Genomic DNA, 18,785 nt, shown 5'->3' with positions numbered 1-18,785 from the left:
AATTCAACACTTCAGCATAGTTGCTTTATTTGGCTAACGAACTTAGTAGGTAAGGTACCTTCGTAACATTATGTCCATGTAGGTAGTAAGTAAGTAAAAAAAATGGCTATCAAGCACTGGTACGAGTAGATTGATATTTGTTTACATATAGGTAGGTATTTTAACCAAAGTTCTTCTTTAAATATTGCCCATAATTGAGACTATCTCCGAATGGCACAGGTAGTCAGGTACTGGAATAAACTACTAAGTAAGCATTGTTCGCATTGACTATATTAGACCAGAACCTAGGAGTAAAATAACAACGTCGTCGTCTCTTATAAGGCAATGTGCATGAATTCACAAACGAGACCTTTTACTAAGGCCACATGTACCTATGCTAAACTACGGCCGAGCTAAAATATTACTGGTGTACCTACTTATCGGAGCCGAAGCTTGAATGTGCCCATTAGACAAGAGGCACGCTACGGCACGGTAAGAGTATTTATTTACGTTCGACCGTCAGAAGTTAGTGAGCATCGGTTTTACATACGCCTCGCTAAACTGATGCCCATATACCCTTTTGATATTACACCGTACATCATAGGCCTGAATAATGGTAATTACCACATTGTTAAGGCAGTGCTTATTTCGAAAAGCAACACATTTCCTTATCTTATGCGTCAGCGTTCTGATGGATAGTCTAATTGGATGATGCATACATTTATCAGTATAAAATACGAAAGACCAAGTCGTGGTTTATTGGATGCGTCCTCCTTTTACTTAGGTACGCAGTCAGATACAGGGCTAGTTAATAGCCAAATAAATCTCTCGTTAGATAGCAGTCGGCATTCCCGCACTGCCAATTAGCCCGCTGATGCTGCGATCGGATTAACATTTTAGATTAAATCGGTTAGCCAGTGTAAGGAAAATCTAAACAGAGATAGGACATCGTAACTGTTGAAGCTTCACTTGATACAGTTTAAACGCTTTCAGGCCTAATGAACAGTCGCAAGTATAAATAAAGAGTGGCAAGCGAAGCGGCGCCGCACCGCCCGGCTGACATCGGGATTCTCTAACTGAACTGCACTAATATCAATGAGTATAAAGTGAACGTGATTTACTAACGGCTCTCGTTGCTGTTAAGTGTGGATGTGTTGGTCTATTTATGAATGTATTGTCTTTGAAATTTACATGAAACGTGAGACTTCAAAACCAAGAACTCAAATTTGAAGTGAAACTGTAGCAATGTCATTTGTTTTAGCGGTCGGTAAACACGTACTACATGGTTAAGCTACAAGTCCGGACGGAGAGCGTGTGCCTGCGGCCGTGGGCCTTCGAACGAGTGCCGGGCAAGTCGCTGCGGGGCCTAGACAACACTATCATCTATACCTCGACCAAGGAGGCCTGTCTCGCCGCCTGTCTCAACGAGGTACCCTATCAGAATTTACTGTAAAACCGTATCGATAGAGTCCCTTTTACCTCCCCCCACGCCCCCATGTTGTTCGACGCCACTAGCAACAGCAAAAGCTCCGCAATGCAATTTAACGTTTATCTATTCAATTTATATTTTATGGTTTCGCCCTAGTTGCACTTCAAGATACAGACAAAATGCATTTAAGATATATTGTACCGGGCGAGTTATGGGGACGCTGGTGTGCGACTGCTTTTACCCATTGCATAGAAGCACGTGCAGACATTGTATAATTCTCATAAATATTTCAAAAGTGATCGTTTAATGTTCTATTCTTATTTGATCTGGATATAGTGTCACATGACACAGTAGGACTTGGAAAACTGTTTGCATATGATTATAGAATATGGAGATTTCGTGCCGATATACATCACTCTATCATTAGGCACATAACGTATCAAAAAGCAGTTTATTATTACTTTCACACTAAGCGAAGTGTGGGTAATGAGCATGCTTGACATAACCCTATGTTATAGAAACGGTTCCCGTGCCGGTCGGCGGAATATGAATACGGCAGCATGCGATGTGCTCTGAGCGACTCGGACAGACGGACGGCGCAGCACTTCGTGCAACTGGTCGACACTCCAGGCACTGACTATTTCGAGGTAAAATTGAGTATAGGCATTTATTGTGCTAAAAGATAATTAATTATGGTTAATTTACAAAGCTAGATGTAATTTGTAGGAATGTGAACAATTTTGGGCAATTGAATAGGTGTTTTCATATGTATAAGTAGTATGTATAAGTAGAAGAATGCCCAATTGCAAATTTTGCTATACACTTTTGCTCTTATAATTTACCTACTGTCTCTTCAAAGTCTTTTAATTAACCCTTTGGCAATAATAAGGTCCTATTTATTGGAGCATACTACGACAGAATTAAAATCAGCTATTGAATACATACATGACAATGAGTATTTTTAAAGCTAGTCGCATTTTGGACGACCTGATGGCCAAGTGGTTAGAGAACCTTAGGCAGGAAGCTTGAGGTCCCGGGTTTGATTCCCGGCCGGGGCAGATATTTGTGTGAATAACACGAATGTTTGTTCTCGGGTCTTGGATGTTTAACATGTATTTAATAATAATAATAATTCATTTATTTATTCAGACAACAAAGATCCATACATTATTAGTAATTTGCTTATAACTATGTTAGTATACATATTAACGAGTGATAGTGTGGTAGTTTAAGTATATACTTTATCTATACAAGTATGTTTATCCGTTGCCTAGTATCCATAGTACAAGCTTTGCTTAGTTTGGAATTAGGTCAATTGGTGTCAAGTGTCCAATGATTTATTCATTTATTTATTTTCAATAATTACAATGGAAATGATTAATAAAGTTCGGTATAGCACGCGGCACGGAATGCCGAGGACCTGGGTTCAATTCCCAGTGCTGGTCTTATTTTTCTGGTTTTTCTGTGCATCTGTATTTCAGTTTGTATTTTCAACTTAGGTTTTACGGGATGAACGTAAAAGTAAAAATTTGGAATTGAAATAAAAAATACAAAAAGATTCCAAAAAACCAATCTTAATTCAGTTTCCAACTCAATGCAAGTGGTCGCGAAATCGCCTCTACTTTATTAAATGGTTAGATCGATCACCTAATTATTGCGATTATCATTAAATTTTTCCTCATACCACTTTTGCATGTAAGCATGGCTAAGTATTGCATATTCCTAATTTTTGTTTATTTAAATTTCCGACTAAACTATTGGTACCAATAACCGTGACCTGTACATGTCCGTAAGTATTGTTATTGGTCGTAATTTGTGTGATTGCACGTTGTGAGCGTTGCGTTGTGTCGTGCAGAACTTGTGCCTGAAGGCGTCGCAAGCGTGCAAGGGGCAGCGCATATTCACGGCGCCTCGCGTGGGAGTCGCCGAAGACAAGGTGGCGCAATACGCCGGCCTGCACTACTACACTGACAAGGAACTACAGGTAGCATCACATTTTTCATAGTCCTATTTTATAAAGGTGAACCAATGGGCTGGGAATCGATTTATGAAATCACATCATGAAAAAAAGCGCTGTATTAGAAAATTACTCCTTTTTATTCATTTAAGTAGTAGTAATTTTTATTTGAGCTGTATACAAGTAACAGTTCGAAAATCGGTCCCCCGGTAGCCTTACTACTTTGAAAAAGAACTAAGTGTTCGTACCATAGCAAGTAGTTGTTGGTCCTCAAAACCGACAGCAAATTTCTTCGAAATCGTAAGAGCCGTTTTCGAGATCCCATTAACATTCTGCAAGTAAAATTATTAGTAGGTATTTACGCCATGAAAGTGTTCTCATATCTCATTCATAGGGTAGTCGTGTAAAAAAGAACTACTTATTTAGTAGAAAACCTGAATAAAATACTTAGGATAGTTATTAGAGTAATAAATCTAAGCTCTGGCCAATCCTATTCTACCACACGCACTGCCTGCGCCGTCAGCATTTGCATTCATGTTTGTCGAACAAAATGGCGAAAGTTAATATTAGTAGGTTATAAAACTGCTATAAGTCGTAGTTCTTAAGAAGTTCTATTCTATTATATTGTTATACATACGTACCTCATGTAAAGTAGATTAACCATGATTGAGCAACAAAAGTGAGCATCAATGAAGCATTGATGTCGGCAGTGACGTTTATTTGTTAACCATCTTTGACGGCAGTAAGTCCTCTTAAAGAGTTCGATATACTTTAGTTGCAGCTCAGCGTTCGATTGGCATGGTCAATAAGATACCTAAAATTAGAGTAAATTTGCACAAATTATATTGTCACTGCGGCAAGCCCACTCCGTGCCACGTCTTCAGTGTGCCAAAGTTTTACTTCCACGCTCTTAACATTCCGGTCACGATCGCATTTCCAGTAGCGCACAAAGATCTTTATTCCCAAGGCATAAATTTAATGTTTGAAATGGTTTAACCACTACAGGTTGTGCAGGTAAAAGTCATAAATACGATCTTTTTCTATGTTCAGAAGTTTAATCTGAGTTATTTGCTGTAGAAGTCAGACTTGCATTTGCATATTGCAAATAGAAAAAAATGCAAATACGAGTACATCCGTTCGAATACAAAAACGAAAACTTTAGTAGATAATAAAAATATGTCTTTATTCGATATCGAAAAATTCGTATTTCATGTTTTTAGGGGAACGATCGAGGTAATGTGATGTTACTTAGTATGATAGGTAAATACGCGACGTAACTTATGTTCCTAATTTCTAAAATCACGCCGAAACAGGTAAAAATCTATGTTGAATTGATAATGCAAGTAGGGCAATTGAAAAGTACCGCTATTATTTATTACAAGAGAATGCAGAATCACCAACAAATTGTATGTAGAATGTCTAGTCTATGCACAGTTACTTGCATTAATATCTGCGACTGCGGAGCGTGCAAAAATATCTGCCACGTCGTACCGGTCACAGAAATAAAGTTGTATCAGATATTTATGTTCGCTTTGTTGTGTGTTATGCACCTCTCACTGGTATCTACCGAGCCAAGGACGCACTGGGTTATCTTTTGTTTGCCCGAAAGTTATATGCTATAATTTCATTTTCCCAAAGTTCATATGCCTGAAACTTCATTAGCCCGAATGTTTCGTTTACAAGAAAATTTATTTGATATATTCTTATTTTCCCGAAAATTAGATGCCATAATGATACGAATGCAATACGTATTGTTTTTCATATTATTAAGTACAATAATATTATTCAATAGAATATTCAAACGCCATACTAAATAGTGTTTATTTTGATTATGATTGATTAAAATTGCATTTTTCTATTACTAATCTACCTATTATCTTTATTATCCGGGGTGCTATAAAAAATACCTAACATCGGAGGCTAAGGCAGGAGCGAAGCGGAGCCTTAGGCTACTGAACCTAACCTATCAGAGCCACTTCTGCTCCGAAACGTCTTGCTCGCTCTCTAACCTAACCTATGTGGGTAAAATTTACCTAATTCAAAGGCTTGTTTGACGTATGGGAATTATCAGAATATACATAGTGTCGATACTCACCATTTACATGGATGAAAAATTACATTATGGCATGTGATACTTATGGCTTACAATGATTATGAAAAATGAAATTATTGAAATTATGGAAACAAATATTCTGTCTATTGATTAATATGGTAAACAATGAGTAGTGCAAATGAATTCATAAGAAACAATATTATGGCGGTTGAAAATTATAGCACATGAAATTCGGGCAAGTAAAGGTATACCGACGCACTGAATTGACTTAAATATGACAAGAATACCATGTTATTAAGAGTGTAATTGTCTGTAGGTTACTTCGGAAGCGGCGTGTCGGCTGGCATGCGACATAGAATCTGAGTTCCTCTGCCGGTCGTTCCTGTACCTGGGTGCACCTCACTCCGCAGCCTACAACTGTCGCCTGTACCACCTCGACCACCACACACTGCCAGACGGACCTTCGGCCTACCTGAATGCGGAGAGACCTCTCATCGACGACGGCGAACCCATTGGAAAATACTCCGAGAACTTCTGCGAAAGTAAGTAAATTTTGCAATCAAGCGATGTGATTTTTAAATGACTGGTCAGAATTCAAACATCGAGTCTTATTTTGTATTTGCCAGCTTATTTTCAAATAAAAACAAGACTCGATGTCAAAGGTTATTGTTTTCCTGGACCATATGTTCATGTCATAAAGACACCCTCGAGAACCTTTTTTTAAAGTTATGTTCAGTTTCTCGAGACATTAAAACGATGTAGGCGACAATGACCTAAAGTTACAGAGCGCATTTAAAGGAAATCGTTAATAAATACTAGCGAATAGCAAAAAAATTGCTATTAAATGATAAATTCCCACATTTAATTACTGTGAGTAATAGCTAACAACAAACTTCGTTTTATTAATACTCTTTGATAAAATTAATAGTGGGTTATGTCTCTGCGAACCAAGCCGAGAATTAATAGTTTATAGCGTTCACACAAAATGGCAATGTGGCGGAAGATATTAAGTAAAAAATGTACATAAGTATATAAAAATATATATAAAAAATATGTAAAAAAGCAGTTTATCAATGAATGATATCTATAGATTTTTATAAGCCTTCGGCATTAGCACAGAATTACTTATAGTTGCATTATTGTTATATTTTACTAGCCACCTGCCCCGGCTACCCACACACTGGAATGTAAATACATACCTACTAATGACGAAAATGAGACCAAATTTTCCCAGCAAGCATCTTCTGTCTTACTCGCTCACTCACTTTTTTATAGAGATTTATAAATCCGGTATTTACCTACTCTTGAATATTTTTCAAACAATTTCTTTAGTAAAAACCATTAGACGGAGAGCGGACTGCAAAATTTCCATACCGCGATGAAACGCACAATGGTTTTCCCGCCGTCTATTGTATAAAGTGCTATATGCGTGCATTAAAGACTGGTGTAGTTTATTAACAACAATACACTTCAGTTAATATGTCACTCAATTTCAATACTAGCATTATGATAAGAGAATATACGAGCACATTCACCTTGTGACGTGATGTAAGTATTAACAGAAGAAATGCAAAATTTTGAAAGATTAACAATGGTATCGTCGTCCTTAAAATTTTAAATTCTAATGAACACACTTCATCAATCAATACACTTCCTTAAACGTCGGCCTTAAGGTAAGTACTGACTACAAATTTGCAAATCGGAATACAATCAATATTTTTCACACGCTAATCCCGTCCCGTAAACGTGAAAGTTTTTTTTAAAGCATAATTCTAGCATTGTTTTTGTTCTTGCAAGAGACTCGTGATTGATTAACTTCGAATTTTCTAAGCTAGCTCTGCACTCCGTAAGGCTATCAATACTATTTCATATGAAACATCGGTTTAACGCATTCACTGGCACCGACGCATATATGCGTTTTCGGAACTTCAACCAGTGCCGCTGTCATAGTTATTCATACATCTTGAACGCACATGTGCGTCGGTGGCACCTGTGGAAGTCAGGTTGCAGTGAATGCGTTAAGAGGTCGTGTGACTAAGAGATAAATAGGGCCTGAGAGATCACGTACATTCACGTCATTCGAAAGCTATTACTCGCATTCCTGCCAATGTTAATACTGAGAATGGCTAGTTTTAACAACCAAGCGGCCACATAGTTAGAGACATGTATAAGAATGAAGAACAGTGCTTAATGGGTAATAAAATCTATGTCGAGTAGTCGTGAACGCATTAGAGCTTGGTGGAATGCGAGGGTCCGATGCAGCTGTGCTGCAGTTGCACAGAAGCCACATAACATGGCGTTGGCGTTACCATCGTGAGGCAGTTTTTGTCGCAAGCGCAATCAGCGCTTAGCATCGTACAGTTAGGGTGCCCCCACATGCAATCGCTAGTCGCTCGTTTCCAGCGATAAATCTGGTCACGTGACCCCATTTTGAAGGTGATTTTGAATTTCCCGCGACTGAAAAAGGTAGCGTCAAGTCGCCGCGTCAAACAGCAGCGACTACATGGCTACTTGCAGGGATTGATCTTGTCTTTGGAAGCTGATTTCTTAATCTCATTTAGTAGCAGTCGTGGCAGTGGTACAAATAAAATAAATTGGAGTGAATGAAAAAAAAACACTGTTTTTGCAGCGATAAAGCTCAACATTTTCAGCTTTATCGCTAAATGTCACGTGGCCAGATTTATCGCTACAAACGAGCAACTAGCGACTGCATGTGGTCCCACCTTTAGGTACGTGCAGGGTTAGAAAAGCCCTCTACTGTGAGCGGCGAGTCAGAATCAGAATGGCTTGAGCTGCAAAAATTATAAAAATGGAAGTTCTTATTCAATGTAAAGGAAGTTCACAAAGAAACCGTCGAATGTGTTTTAATTTCTTGTAAGGTATACGTGCTCGTCACTGCCCCAATAGTTGGCATCTTTAATCTAATGTCATTAGTACTCATTAGCAATAGAGATGATAGCAGGGTGTCGTCTATTGGGCATTAGAGTGTCGAGCACTCGGACGTTTACCTTGCACGGTTTGTACGGGTGGTGTGAGTGGCTTATTCGAAGTGTTTTACTATTTGGTACAAACTGCAAACCATCATACAACTATGTAATTGTAGTAGAAAAAATAGTACTACAAGTAGTTACTGTTTACGGAACAACTTTAGAAATATTGTATTAATTTGTTGTTGCTACAATTTTTTATGTCAAACCTTCCTAGACCTTTGTTTCTAGACAGTCTTGATTTTATTTTATGCACAGCTGAGCATGATTCCTATATAAGTATGCTAGAAATGGTTGCAAGGGATATATAAGTACTCATATTTTTGTAAATAATAGAGCGAAATTGGTGTCATTTCAAACAATCGATTCTGCACTATAAATTTAATTAAATAAATTAAATAAATAAATAACGTTAGTGTTTTTGTGTCTATATTCACCCATAAGTCCGATAAAGACAGTAGGGTTTCGTGGTTTCGTTTTTATTTTAGTTTTTTTCTTGAAAAATTTGTTCAGCGATTACCTATTATTTAATTCGGTTACCTAACTTTACTGCTTTAAGAAATAAAGTTATCTCGATAACACTCACGAATGAATGAGTTGACGAATAAAGACGTTAATAAATGCCCAGCTTTAATAGCACTTCATGTGTGTTTGGTCGAAGCGCCATAATGATAAAGTTGTTATGATTGATGAACGCGCTGCGAAGGCATACACTTTTATGAGTCTGAGAAAAAATGACGTTTTCATATATCCTTTTGTTGTTGATGTATAATTGTATACCTACTAAAGTAGGTATATTTGAATTTGTATTCATTTAAAATCAGGTATCATTTAAAATTGTATCTTGAATTTGTATCTGCCACCTCCATATTACAATATTGACAGTGAAGATGTTAAAAGCCAATTACTGACTAGTTAAAACAATAATACGATATAAATCTTGATAATTATCATACCATTAGCGCAATATTCTTGCAACGGAAGTTAATTGTTAGAGGTTCTTCTGGTGCGAACATGAGTAACGTCTCGGCGGCGTACTTTGTATGGAGTCGTGAGAAATGTCTACAGTTTACAAAGTTTTTGCGCTTTATAATCGTTTGATTAAATATTAAAACAGAATTGTGTGAGCGAGGTAGCGATGTTAATTTAGGCCACGCAGTAAGGGGAACCGGTATTGTTCTAGCATAAAAATAGTATCGTACCTACTGCGTGTCGATAATGTTGAATACTCGTAGTTTTTGTCAAAACTGAAGAGTCAGGTATTTCTCACGCTGCGTTGCGAGGGCCTGGGTCAATGGCAGTGACGCCGTGATGGCAGATACCGGCGCTGTTATTTGCGGGCGCCGTTTAAATCCCGCCTGTGCAATATCTAACGATACCATCGTTTTGCACGGGTTCAGATTAACGCGATGACGCTTAGCAAAAAGAACCCTGGATTGTTAGAGCTCAGCGCTCTATAATTTAACTTTAATAGGCAATTGCGTAAAGATCGACTGTAACTGGAAAATATAAATGAGAACAATATTTTTGTTATAAGCTTTTTCCTGCGACTTCCGTCTAGCAAAAATTCGTTTATCGCTATTCCGTGGGAATTATGCAATTTCCCAGGATAAAAATCAGTCTATGTCTATACTATTCTGTCTGTACATAGAATAGTTTTTATTGAGACCTTGGGGGCTCAAACCGTCTCCTTCTAAATCGGTTCAGTGATTGAGTGACATGAAAATAGGTAACAGATAGACAGACAAACAGACAGAGTTACTTCCGCGTTTATAATACTAGTTTATAAAACTTTATGTATTAAGCCTTGCGAATTTCAAAAGTACAACCTCAAACGCCTAATAGTCCTGGTGTTGGTTACAGGCTTCCTGTCTTAATTAGAGATTCAAATTCTAGTATACACGCGGGCCCAGGGCGAACTGGGAGTTCACACTAACCACTGAATTGATTGGCAGGTGTGTGCCGGTTTATCTACACCGAAAACCTCGTGGTCAATTAAGAATGAAATTTCGAACACATAAAAATTCAGCAATGTGAGGCAAAATTTATACATCATAAGATGGGTCAAAAACTATTGATTGATGATTAACTTTAGATCCTTAACAATGCGTAGGAGCTAATGCGATCATGCGAATGTGTAAAATAATACTTATAGTTTGTTTTAAAACTATTGAATCGCGTTAGCTTAGATTTTATGTGCAGTAGAATAAATGCAGAGCGTAGTGCGTTCAATAACGGAGATAACGATGGGATCTAAGATACCGGTTGGTTGTTAGTAGTTCTCGAGCGCGCGCGCTGTTCTATCGGTGTGAGAGAATTTTACGAATCTGAGTTGATATTTTATGGGATGTGCGCATTGCCGTTCAGTATATTTTCAAGAATATTTCTATGATCACTTTTTTCCCCTCTACCTGAAGAAGGTTTATGTTTTTCTTTGGACCTCTCTGTAGCTAAACGGCTAGACGGTTCTCAACGTAATGAAGTATCATTAGATTCGTCAGAACTGTCTGAGTGACGTAGCGTATATGCGACGTTACTATTGCTACAAATCTACATACCTAATTGTCATTAAAATATTATAAACAAAAAATATTATATTACATTTAAAAATTAAAATACCAAGGTCTTGGCTCAGCATACAACTTTGTTGCTGTCGGTTTCGAAACCCTGGGTCCTTGGGGTCCCGGCGCACATAAATTAATTAAAGAAGTGCAAAAGCACCTGGTCGACACTATTGGAGACCAAAAAAAGGCTGACAGCTATCTCTCTCAACGAATCGCCATCGCCATTCAATGAGGGAATGCTGCCAGCCTTCTGGGCATCATGCCACGAGGGCCTTCTTTTAGATTTAAATTAGTTGGTATTAAGTTTTTAAGTTGGTATTTAGTTTATAGTTAAGTTTCACTTCCCATTTAGTGGCTTTAATTCTTCTAAATTTAAGTAGTTATGATTTGCATAAGAGAAGAACTCGAGCAGGAGGTGTTAGGCCAAAAAAAGAGCTTCATTTGATCGTGATAAATTTCATAGTTGATATCAGCCGAGAGGTGGTCACATATCATATCAACGCTTAACATGCGCGAACTTCAAGTTCGAGTTAGTAGCCCTGAAAAGACGTTCTGGTGGCCAAACTAAGTGAGTTACATTTATGTTATAACGTTGTCATTTAAGGAATTTCCTAGTTGTAAGTTCGATTAAACATATGTTTAGAGACGAGTACATGAGAATAAAAATCTGAAATAAAATGACTTATAATAATTAGATTTTAGCATTAGTCTGTGTAAGCTAAATAGAGGCGGTAGGTATATCGAGAATTTCAGAGTAAAGATGATATTCAGTATTCTACAGCAACAACTAAAAGCGACAAGTACTGTTAACTTACCTTTGTCGTTATTTATCAAAACAAAGTTCGTTAGCCCTGAGACGTAAGTAATTATGCAAGATAATTAAACTGGCGGTGACGGGAGCCAGTGACGACTTACGACTGTCTCGTAATGAAGCCACACAAAATTTATATTGTTGAAATAATCAGCGTAAAAATGACTTGTTATGATTTTGTTAAAAAAAAATTAAAATTATAACTGTTTATTTCATAACAATTTTACAATTAGTTAAATGATATTCCTAGCAAATCTTTATTTTTTAAGATTTTAGTTGCTAGGCTATGAGTGTTGTTATTATGCAAACAACAGCAAGCAGCGTCTATTGTATATTACAAAGTAAATTGCATAGTTACTTGGGTATTTTATGGTTCATAGTGGTAAAGTTCTTAATTGCGCGAATTTAATGCGGAACTCTAGCATAAACTCATTTTTTAATACCATAAAGAGTAGGTATGGTTCTCCAGAATCGAAAGTACAAATAAGGATAATCTTCACAAATAGCACGTTATGCGCAGTGGTACCTAAGCTCAACGAATGCCGCAGCAACGAACAGGATGCCAGCTCCCCCATTACGCGAACCGCAGTTATAGCATTAAGATTGCCATCTTCTGCTCCCAGCCTGCTTCATTATAACGCAAAACAGATACAACTATTCAGAAGTCTCCTGTTTCGACATCGACCGTTAGGTACACACAATTTCAATTACTTGTATTTCCTTCATCGGAGTTAAATTAGAATTATACACAGTTATAAATGTGATGCCAGATGCACACATATGTGTACATGCAGGCGTTCGGCATGTCATATGCATATGCCAAATGACTAGGGTAGGTAGAATGAGTAGGAACACCTATCGAACCTAAGTTATTTGGCACACGACCTGTCAAACACCCTGTGTACAGGGTATCTTCATATTATTCTGGAATAGTTTAACAGGACAATGGGTTAGGTTGGCTGAACACCCTGTAAATCGGAAATCCGGTTCTTCATCGGAAAATGTAGTCACGTCTTTGACGTGGTACACTTTGAAAGCCGATCACTGTACGGAAACTTGTCAACTATAATTAAGAAAACCTTAATCATTTACAGGAGTGTTTAGTCAAACTATAATCATCTGCTGTAATATTCTGAAATAATGTATAGAATAACTTACGAGTACGTACAAATTAAAGTAGCGTTCTTAATTAAGGAAACATCAATTACTTGCAAGGAGATGACGATGACTGCAACATTAAGCTAGCCCAAAAAAATTAAACTTTAAGTTAGCGGCCTAATTATATTTATTATCGAGTATTTTCCAGTTAGATGGTACCGGTCTGGAGGGCCGAAGATCAATCTTAGAGGAAGACGTTTGCAATGACCCGAGAATAAAATGATGACAGCAGTCAACTTTAATTGTGAAGATTATAACGATCATTAAATAAATTATCATCTTATCGAGTACACATTAATAAAGTAGTGTTACTTGTGCATATTTTAAGAAATTTATGTACTTAACTACTAAAATCGAGTCTAACGGTGAGGCTCACTTGGTGAAATTATACTGAATAGCAAATGTACACGTAGGCTTTTATAATTGGGACCTATTCTTTAACTTGCTATGTCATTAAGATAAATGATACGAAAACGACCGACTATATGACCAACAAAAGATAAAAAAGGCTTATGCATGTGGAGCATGACCGTAGCGTATTTAAATTCAATCAGTAGGCGCAGCGATATCGTGTCGGTATTGTCCACATAATTCCATCAGTTGAGTTTAGGACGGAATGTGCTTTGTCACGATCGAGTTGCTGCATTCGGATATTCGATGCAAAAACTGACAAAGCAAGTGCGGATGTCAGCTTAGCGCACGCCGCCGGTGGCGCTGGCGCCTGCGCCGCTACCGCTGCGCGTTCTAACGGTGGTCAAACTCAAATTTAATAGCATTTTTTGCATTGCCCGTGAGTTCGGTTTCGTCTTGGTTCTTTAATAGTCACAAAAACGTAATAGAAACAGCCCTAAATTGTTTATAATTGAATCACGAATCGTGTAAATAAAATGCAGTCGACCCCCAAAATATTGGCCTTACGGGCTGATATTTTTTTACCTATCGCACTGTTTATTAGAAAAAAATAAAGGGATTTTTTTTATTCGTCTGGATGGCAAACGAGCAAGTGGGTCTCCTGATGGTAAGAGATCACCACCGCCCATAAACATCTGCAACACCAGGGGTATTGCAGATGCGTTGCCAACCTAGAGGCCTAAGATGGGATACCTCAAGTGCCAGTAAAGTAATCATATATTATACCTAAGCGCAGTATTAATAGTTATTTATATGCGGTGCTAATCGTGAAAGTATAACGGCCTTGGACGGCCTTGCCTGCCATCACTTAGTTATAGGTCATTGGCCGCGGTCTCACAGCGGCCATTGCTAATGCAATCACACGTAGAGCCTGCGGGTTTTGCAGGCTTATAGATCAAAGAAGAAGCATTGTACCGTCTATTTTTATCGGCTCATATAAAAGAAGAAACTGTCAATGACTAACTGAAACTGTCCTATGAACTGATTCAAAACAATTTTAGAAAGGTTTTGGATCAAAAGATGACATTATACATAATAATAAAATCTGCGCGTGGACTTCGGGTCTGAGTAGTCTTAATAATGAATTCAGCCATCTGCGACCTAAATTTAAACAAATCCATAAAGTTCGCTTACTGTAGCGGTAAGCTTGCGGCTGCCGAGCACTTACAAAAAAGTTTCAAGAAATTTTCGCAGTTTTTTTCGATAACACGACTCAGTTATAGAAGTGAATATACAGTTCCAATAATAGAGCAGCGCATTATCAAGGAATAAAAGTTTAAAAACCGAATCTGATATTTATTGTAGTGGGTTGTAAAGCTGACCACCGATCCTCTCACGACGCGGACCCCGCTAACCCAAGTAAAACAGCCCGCAGAAACGAAGCGCGACGGACATTACAGTGATAATTAAATCCAATGTGACTCAACATCAGCTTTGAATACGTGAGAACTTTTTATCATCATCTGGTTTGCCGTAGATAAATAATGTCGATTTCAAAGGCAGCGGAAAATCTCCTTAGCTTATTAATTTATTCTGTCGCATAGATGTGCTAGCTAGTGCTTGTGGTAATTAAGTTAGCGTGAGAAATTGTTGATCAGTTTTTGTAAATCGTTGATGCGTTGCGAATGGGCTGTCCAACCGACGCTGCTCCCGTGTCATCGACTTCGCCGGACGCGGATTAAACTAACCATGTACTGCGTGAACTACCCAATACTAAGTGAAGAGCGGGCTTCTTACTTACCTAGAAAAATAACACTTCAATAAAATCGGGGTCGTATCAAAATTAACCGTCGCACACACTACTCGCTGATATGTTCCGAACATGCCTGCGTGCTTAATCACATTTTATATTCACAGCTTCATTAAATTCATTCTGCAACGGGATTAACCTTGGTCAGATAAGATGGTTAACAAATTACTTCATATTTTTATGTTTTAACCGTTATTGGTATGGGAACCACTTTATTGTTATACCTACAATTGTTACTTTTTCAGTTGCTTTATATTTCAAAGAAATGCCGTCAGAGTTTTGTCGAATTCCTATAAAGGGTAAAATAAGATAAAATTAACTAAAAGAACAACAGCGGCCTCGCTCTAGTGCTTCCATCATCCGTGTCGCGCCGGAAGAACTTCCAAATTATTTTGTTTTTTAAGATGAAATAACATCAACTAGCTCTAAGCTTTCACAGGGAATATATTGTTCACCGGAGAAGCCGTATCACTCCTGTGTGGGAAGTTGACGAGGAATCCAGTTAAATAGCCCATAAAACGCGAATGCGTTTTTACTTGCTACGGTATTTATTTCGAAATTTGACACAGTTGTAATCGGCGCTTACTCACGTAATAAACAGGCGATTCGCATACGGGCTTACATAAACTTAGCTTGCACGGGATGATCAACAAAGCAGGTTTTTGAAGGACTAAAATTACTTAAAAGCTGCCTAATATAATTCTCCTCACTCTGCTTTAAAACAAGGATCGAACATAAGGGGTAATTTAATTAAGTAATTTGATGGTAACAATTAGTAATATAAAATTTACCTAGGTACGAAGAAAATTGGGTCTTGATATAAACTAATTTTAAAATTATATGAAGTAACATAAATTGCATCTCTGAGAATATTAGTCTTAGCGGATGCAATAAAGATATGTCGTAAGCAGTCGGTAATAAACCGAGCTATTCATCAATGATAAAAGACCGCAGGCTAGAAAACAATAAAAAACTTCTATATAATTAGGTTCCCTTAGACTAAGATTGAAGTTACGATTGCAATAAAAGATTTTAATAGAGAGACACCGCCTGAACTTGCTTACTACACCTGCTCGCGACGTCAATATATAGGTAAGCATGTCTTAAAGAAATCATGTAATGAAATGATTATAATTTTAAATATTATAGCTATAGGTACAGCATAACACATATCCTGAATTTTTCTTTTGGACTTTTGCATAGGAACATAAACTACGCGTTTTATATGATTTCCTTGAATTTTAAGCGGAGCGATATCAAGTGAAACATTAATGAATTATACTTTTATATTTCTATACCATCAGCAAAATATGTGGTGTCCCTACCACCCTACAGTAGATAATCGTTTGCGTGCCATAAAACAACAATGTCAATAGACGTCAACTTGAAAGTTTGAATTTAGCGACATATTAATTTAGGAACTTCTTTAAAAATTTATAGACCACTTATTTGGCAGATTACAGATATTATTTTATAAAATTTATAAGTTTGACCTATAATGATTTCATACATATGTCTGTCTCTCACGGGATTTTGAATTCAAAGGTGAAATTAAGTTAAATTTCTATGTTTCAAAGATAAAAAAAAACAGGAAATTTAATCAGTATAAATCTATAAATGTAAAAATATTCGGAATTTGTGAAATTAATAATTTAGCCGAAAACGATTCCGTGTAAAACGGAATCTGGTTAATAAAGCAGCACGAAAAATCTAGAAATTGGACCTCATCTCTGAGATCTCAGATCTGAGAATCAAAGAAGACGGCCAAATGCGTGCCAGACTCGAGCAGTAAGAGCTCCAATAAATAAAGAATTTGCTATGTTCACGTTTATAATACCTTTTCTGAATGAATGGTGGTAAATATGTGATGTCTAGATAGAGGGAATGGCTATACATCCAAACAATACACAGGTACACTCAGCAGCAGAAATAGATGAGCTCCACTCCTTCAGTGGCGTGATGAGTCTTTTAATTATTTTCTCTTGTCATCACTGAATCATAAAAAGATATGTACTAAACGTCGTATCTTGTTGATGAATATAATTACGAATTACCATGATGATGTATTTGAATTTAGTGCAAAATGAGAGTTGATTACGTTCCTTACAAGTTTGTTTGCAGACATGTCGCTAATATTGTGTGAGAAAAAAGCATACCCATTGTGTTATGTTCATACCCGAGTAGCAGCCATCACTACCGTTACTTTAATTGACTCATCTGCTTGCTAATTGCAGCAGCAGAACAGTACATTACAAAACGTCGCTTTATTTTTGTCGCTTATGAGGTTTTAACAACGCACATTAGTCTGGAGGATGAGTAAGCGAGACTCGATGGGAGAGACCAAGTACTTTTCAATTGCGTGTGAAATCTAGAATGTGAGTACGGAGGTTTGCGAGATGTACTGTAATTGCAGCCGGAACGATACCGGGCCCGAGCGGCGCGCCGGCGCCGCCGTCGTACAGCAATCTTGCTCGATTATGATGATACACGCAAAGCGCACTTACACCGAGCCTAATCAAAGGTTCGATTCGAATGACCGAGCTGGTGCATTTTATACATTTGTTGGGCATTATTATAGCATAATTTTTAGTTGCGTCAGCACGTTCATTATAAGATATATACGGTATGCAGCTTCTACATGATTGTTCTCTTTGTTTCAGAACCCGCTAGCAACGCCAATGGGGAATTACCAGTTACAATTGAACACCAGCAAGACAACAACCCTTCCAGCAACTTGACCAGAAACGACGCTAATTGTGACAAGACCGGCACCTGCTATGATGGTAATTTTAAGGCGCAATTCTAATACCTAAAAACAAAAGAGTCAGAAGGCCTGTATCCAGCAGTTGGACTTAAGGCGTACGACGATGGCTCCGGTTAACAATTTATTATTATTACCTGGAAACTAAGAGCATTTCTCTTTCAGTGTCAGTGCTGTGCAAGGATACTAGGATTGCAGTGCAAGTCAGGACAAACAAACCTTTCAATGGTCGAATTTACGCTCTGGGCCGCTCAGAGACTTGCAACATCGACGTGGTCAACAGCGATCTCTTCCGTCTCGACCTCACCATGGCTGGACAGGATTGCAATACTCAGAGCGTCGTAAGAATAACTTCCATAATACGAAGAACATCGATCGTTCTCTGTTCGATTTAAGTATACTAACTAATCTATTTAAATTTCAGACTGGAGTGTACTCTAACACCGTCGTCCTGCAACACCACAGCGTCGTCATGACTAAAGCTGACAAGATCTATAAAGTAAAATGCACCTACGACATGAGCTCGAAGAATATCACGTTTGGAATGGTGCCGATCAGGTAATGTTATTGTTCTTCCTTTCCTTGAACTTCACAAAGAAAACTACATAAAATCCATGTACAGTCAAACAAACTAATTAGCGTACCAAGAGAGAGAGAGAGAGAGAGAGAGAGATAGACAGAGATTACTAACTCTAACGGGGGAAAAGTTGCAAGTGTTCAGCTTTAAGCGGTAAATAACGCTCTAAATCGCTCTAGATTAGCGTTAGAGCAGTAAGTGTCTCAAATAATTTAGTTAATTTTATACTGAAGTAATTGATGTGAGAAATCATAGACGGTGATTTAATTTTCGTATCTGTTAAAAAAATTATGAGAGTGATTTTACTGTGTTTATCGTTATAAACTTATAAAGCTTCCTTTACCGCCT

At 37.7% G+C, this 18,785-nt stretch overlaps 1 protein-coding gene across 1 annotated transcript in view; it reads left to right on the top strand.

The window, feature by feature from the left end:
• tyn (trynity) overlaps positions 1 to 18,785 on the top strand; it is a 70,482-nt gene that overhangs the window by 48,739 nt on the left and 2,958 nt on the right. The window contains exons 6-12 of the mRNA XM_074086325.1: positions 1,241 to 1,408; positions 1,927 to 2,055; positions 3,264 to 3,392; positions 5,735 to 5,960; positions 17,760 to 17,882; positions 18,026 to 18,201; positions 18,285 to 18,418. Coding sequence (XP_073942426.1) covers positions 1,241 to 1,408; positions 1,927 to 2,055; positions 3,264 to 3,392; positions 5,735 to 5,960; positions 17,760 to 17,882; positions 18,026 to 18,201; positions 18,285 to 18,418 — 1,085 coding nt within the window. The remainder of the gene's footprint in view (positions 1 to 1,240; positions 1,409 to 1,926; positions 2,056 to 3,263; positions 3,393 to 5,734; positions 5,961 to 17,759; positions 17,883 to 18,025; positions 18,202 to 18,284; positions 18,419 to 18,785) is intronic.

Source organism: Choristoneura fumiferana, chromosome Z (assembly GCF_025370935.1).
Source record: "Choristoneura fumiferana chromosome Z, NRCan_CFum_1, whole genome shotgun sequence".
NCBI classification, from domain to species: Eukaryota; Metazoa; Arthropoda; class Insecta; order Lepidoptera; family Tortricidae; genus Choristoneura; species Choristoneura fumiferana.
This window is presented reverse-complemented; position numbering and strand designations above follow the sequence as displayed.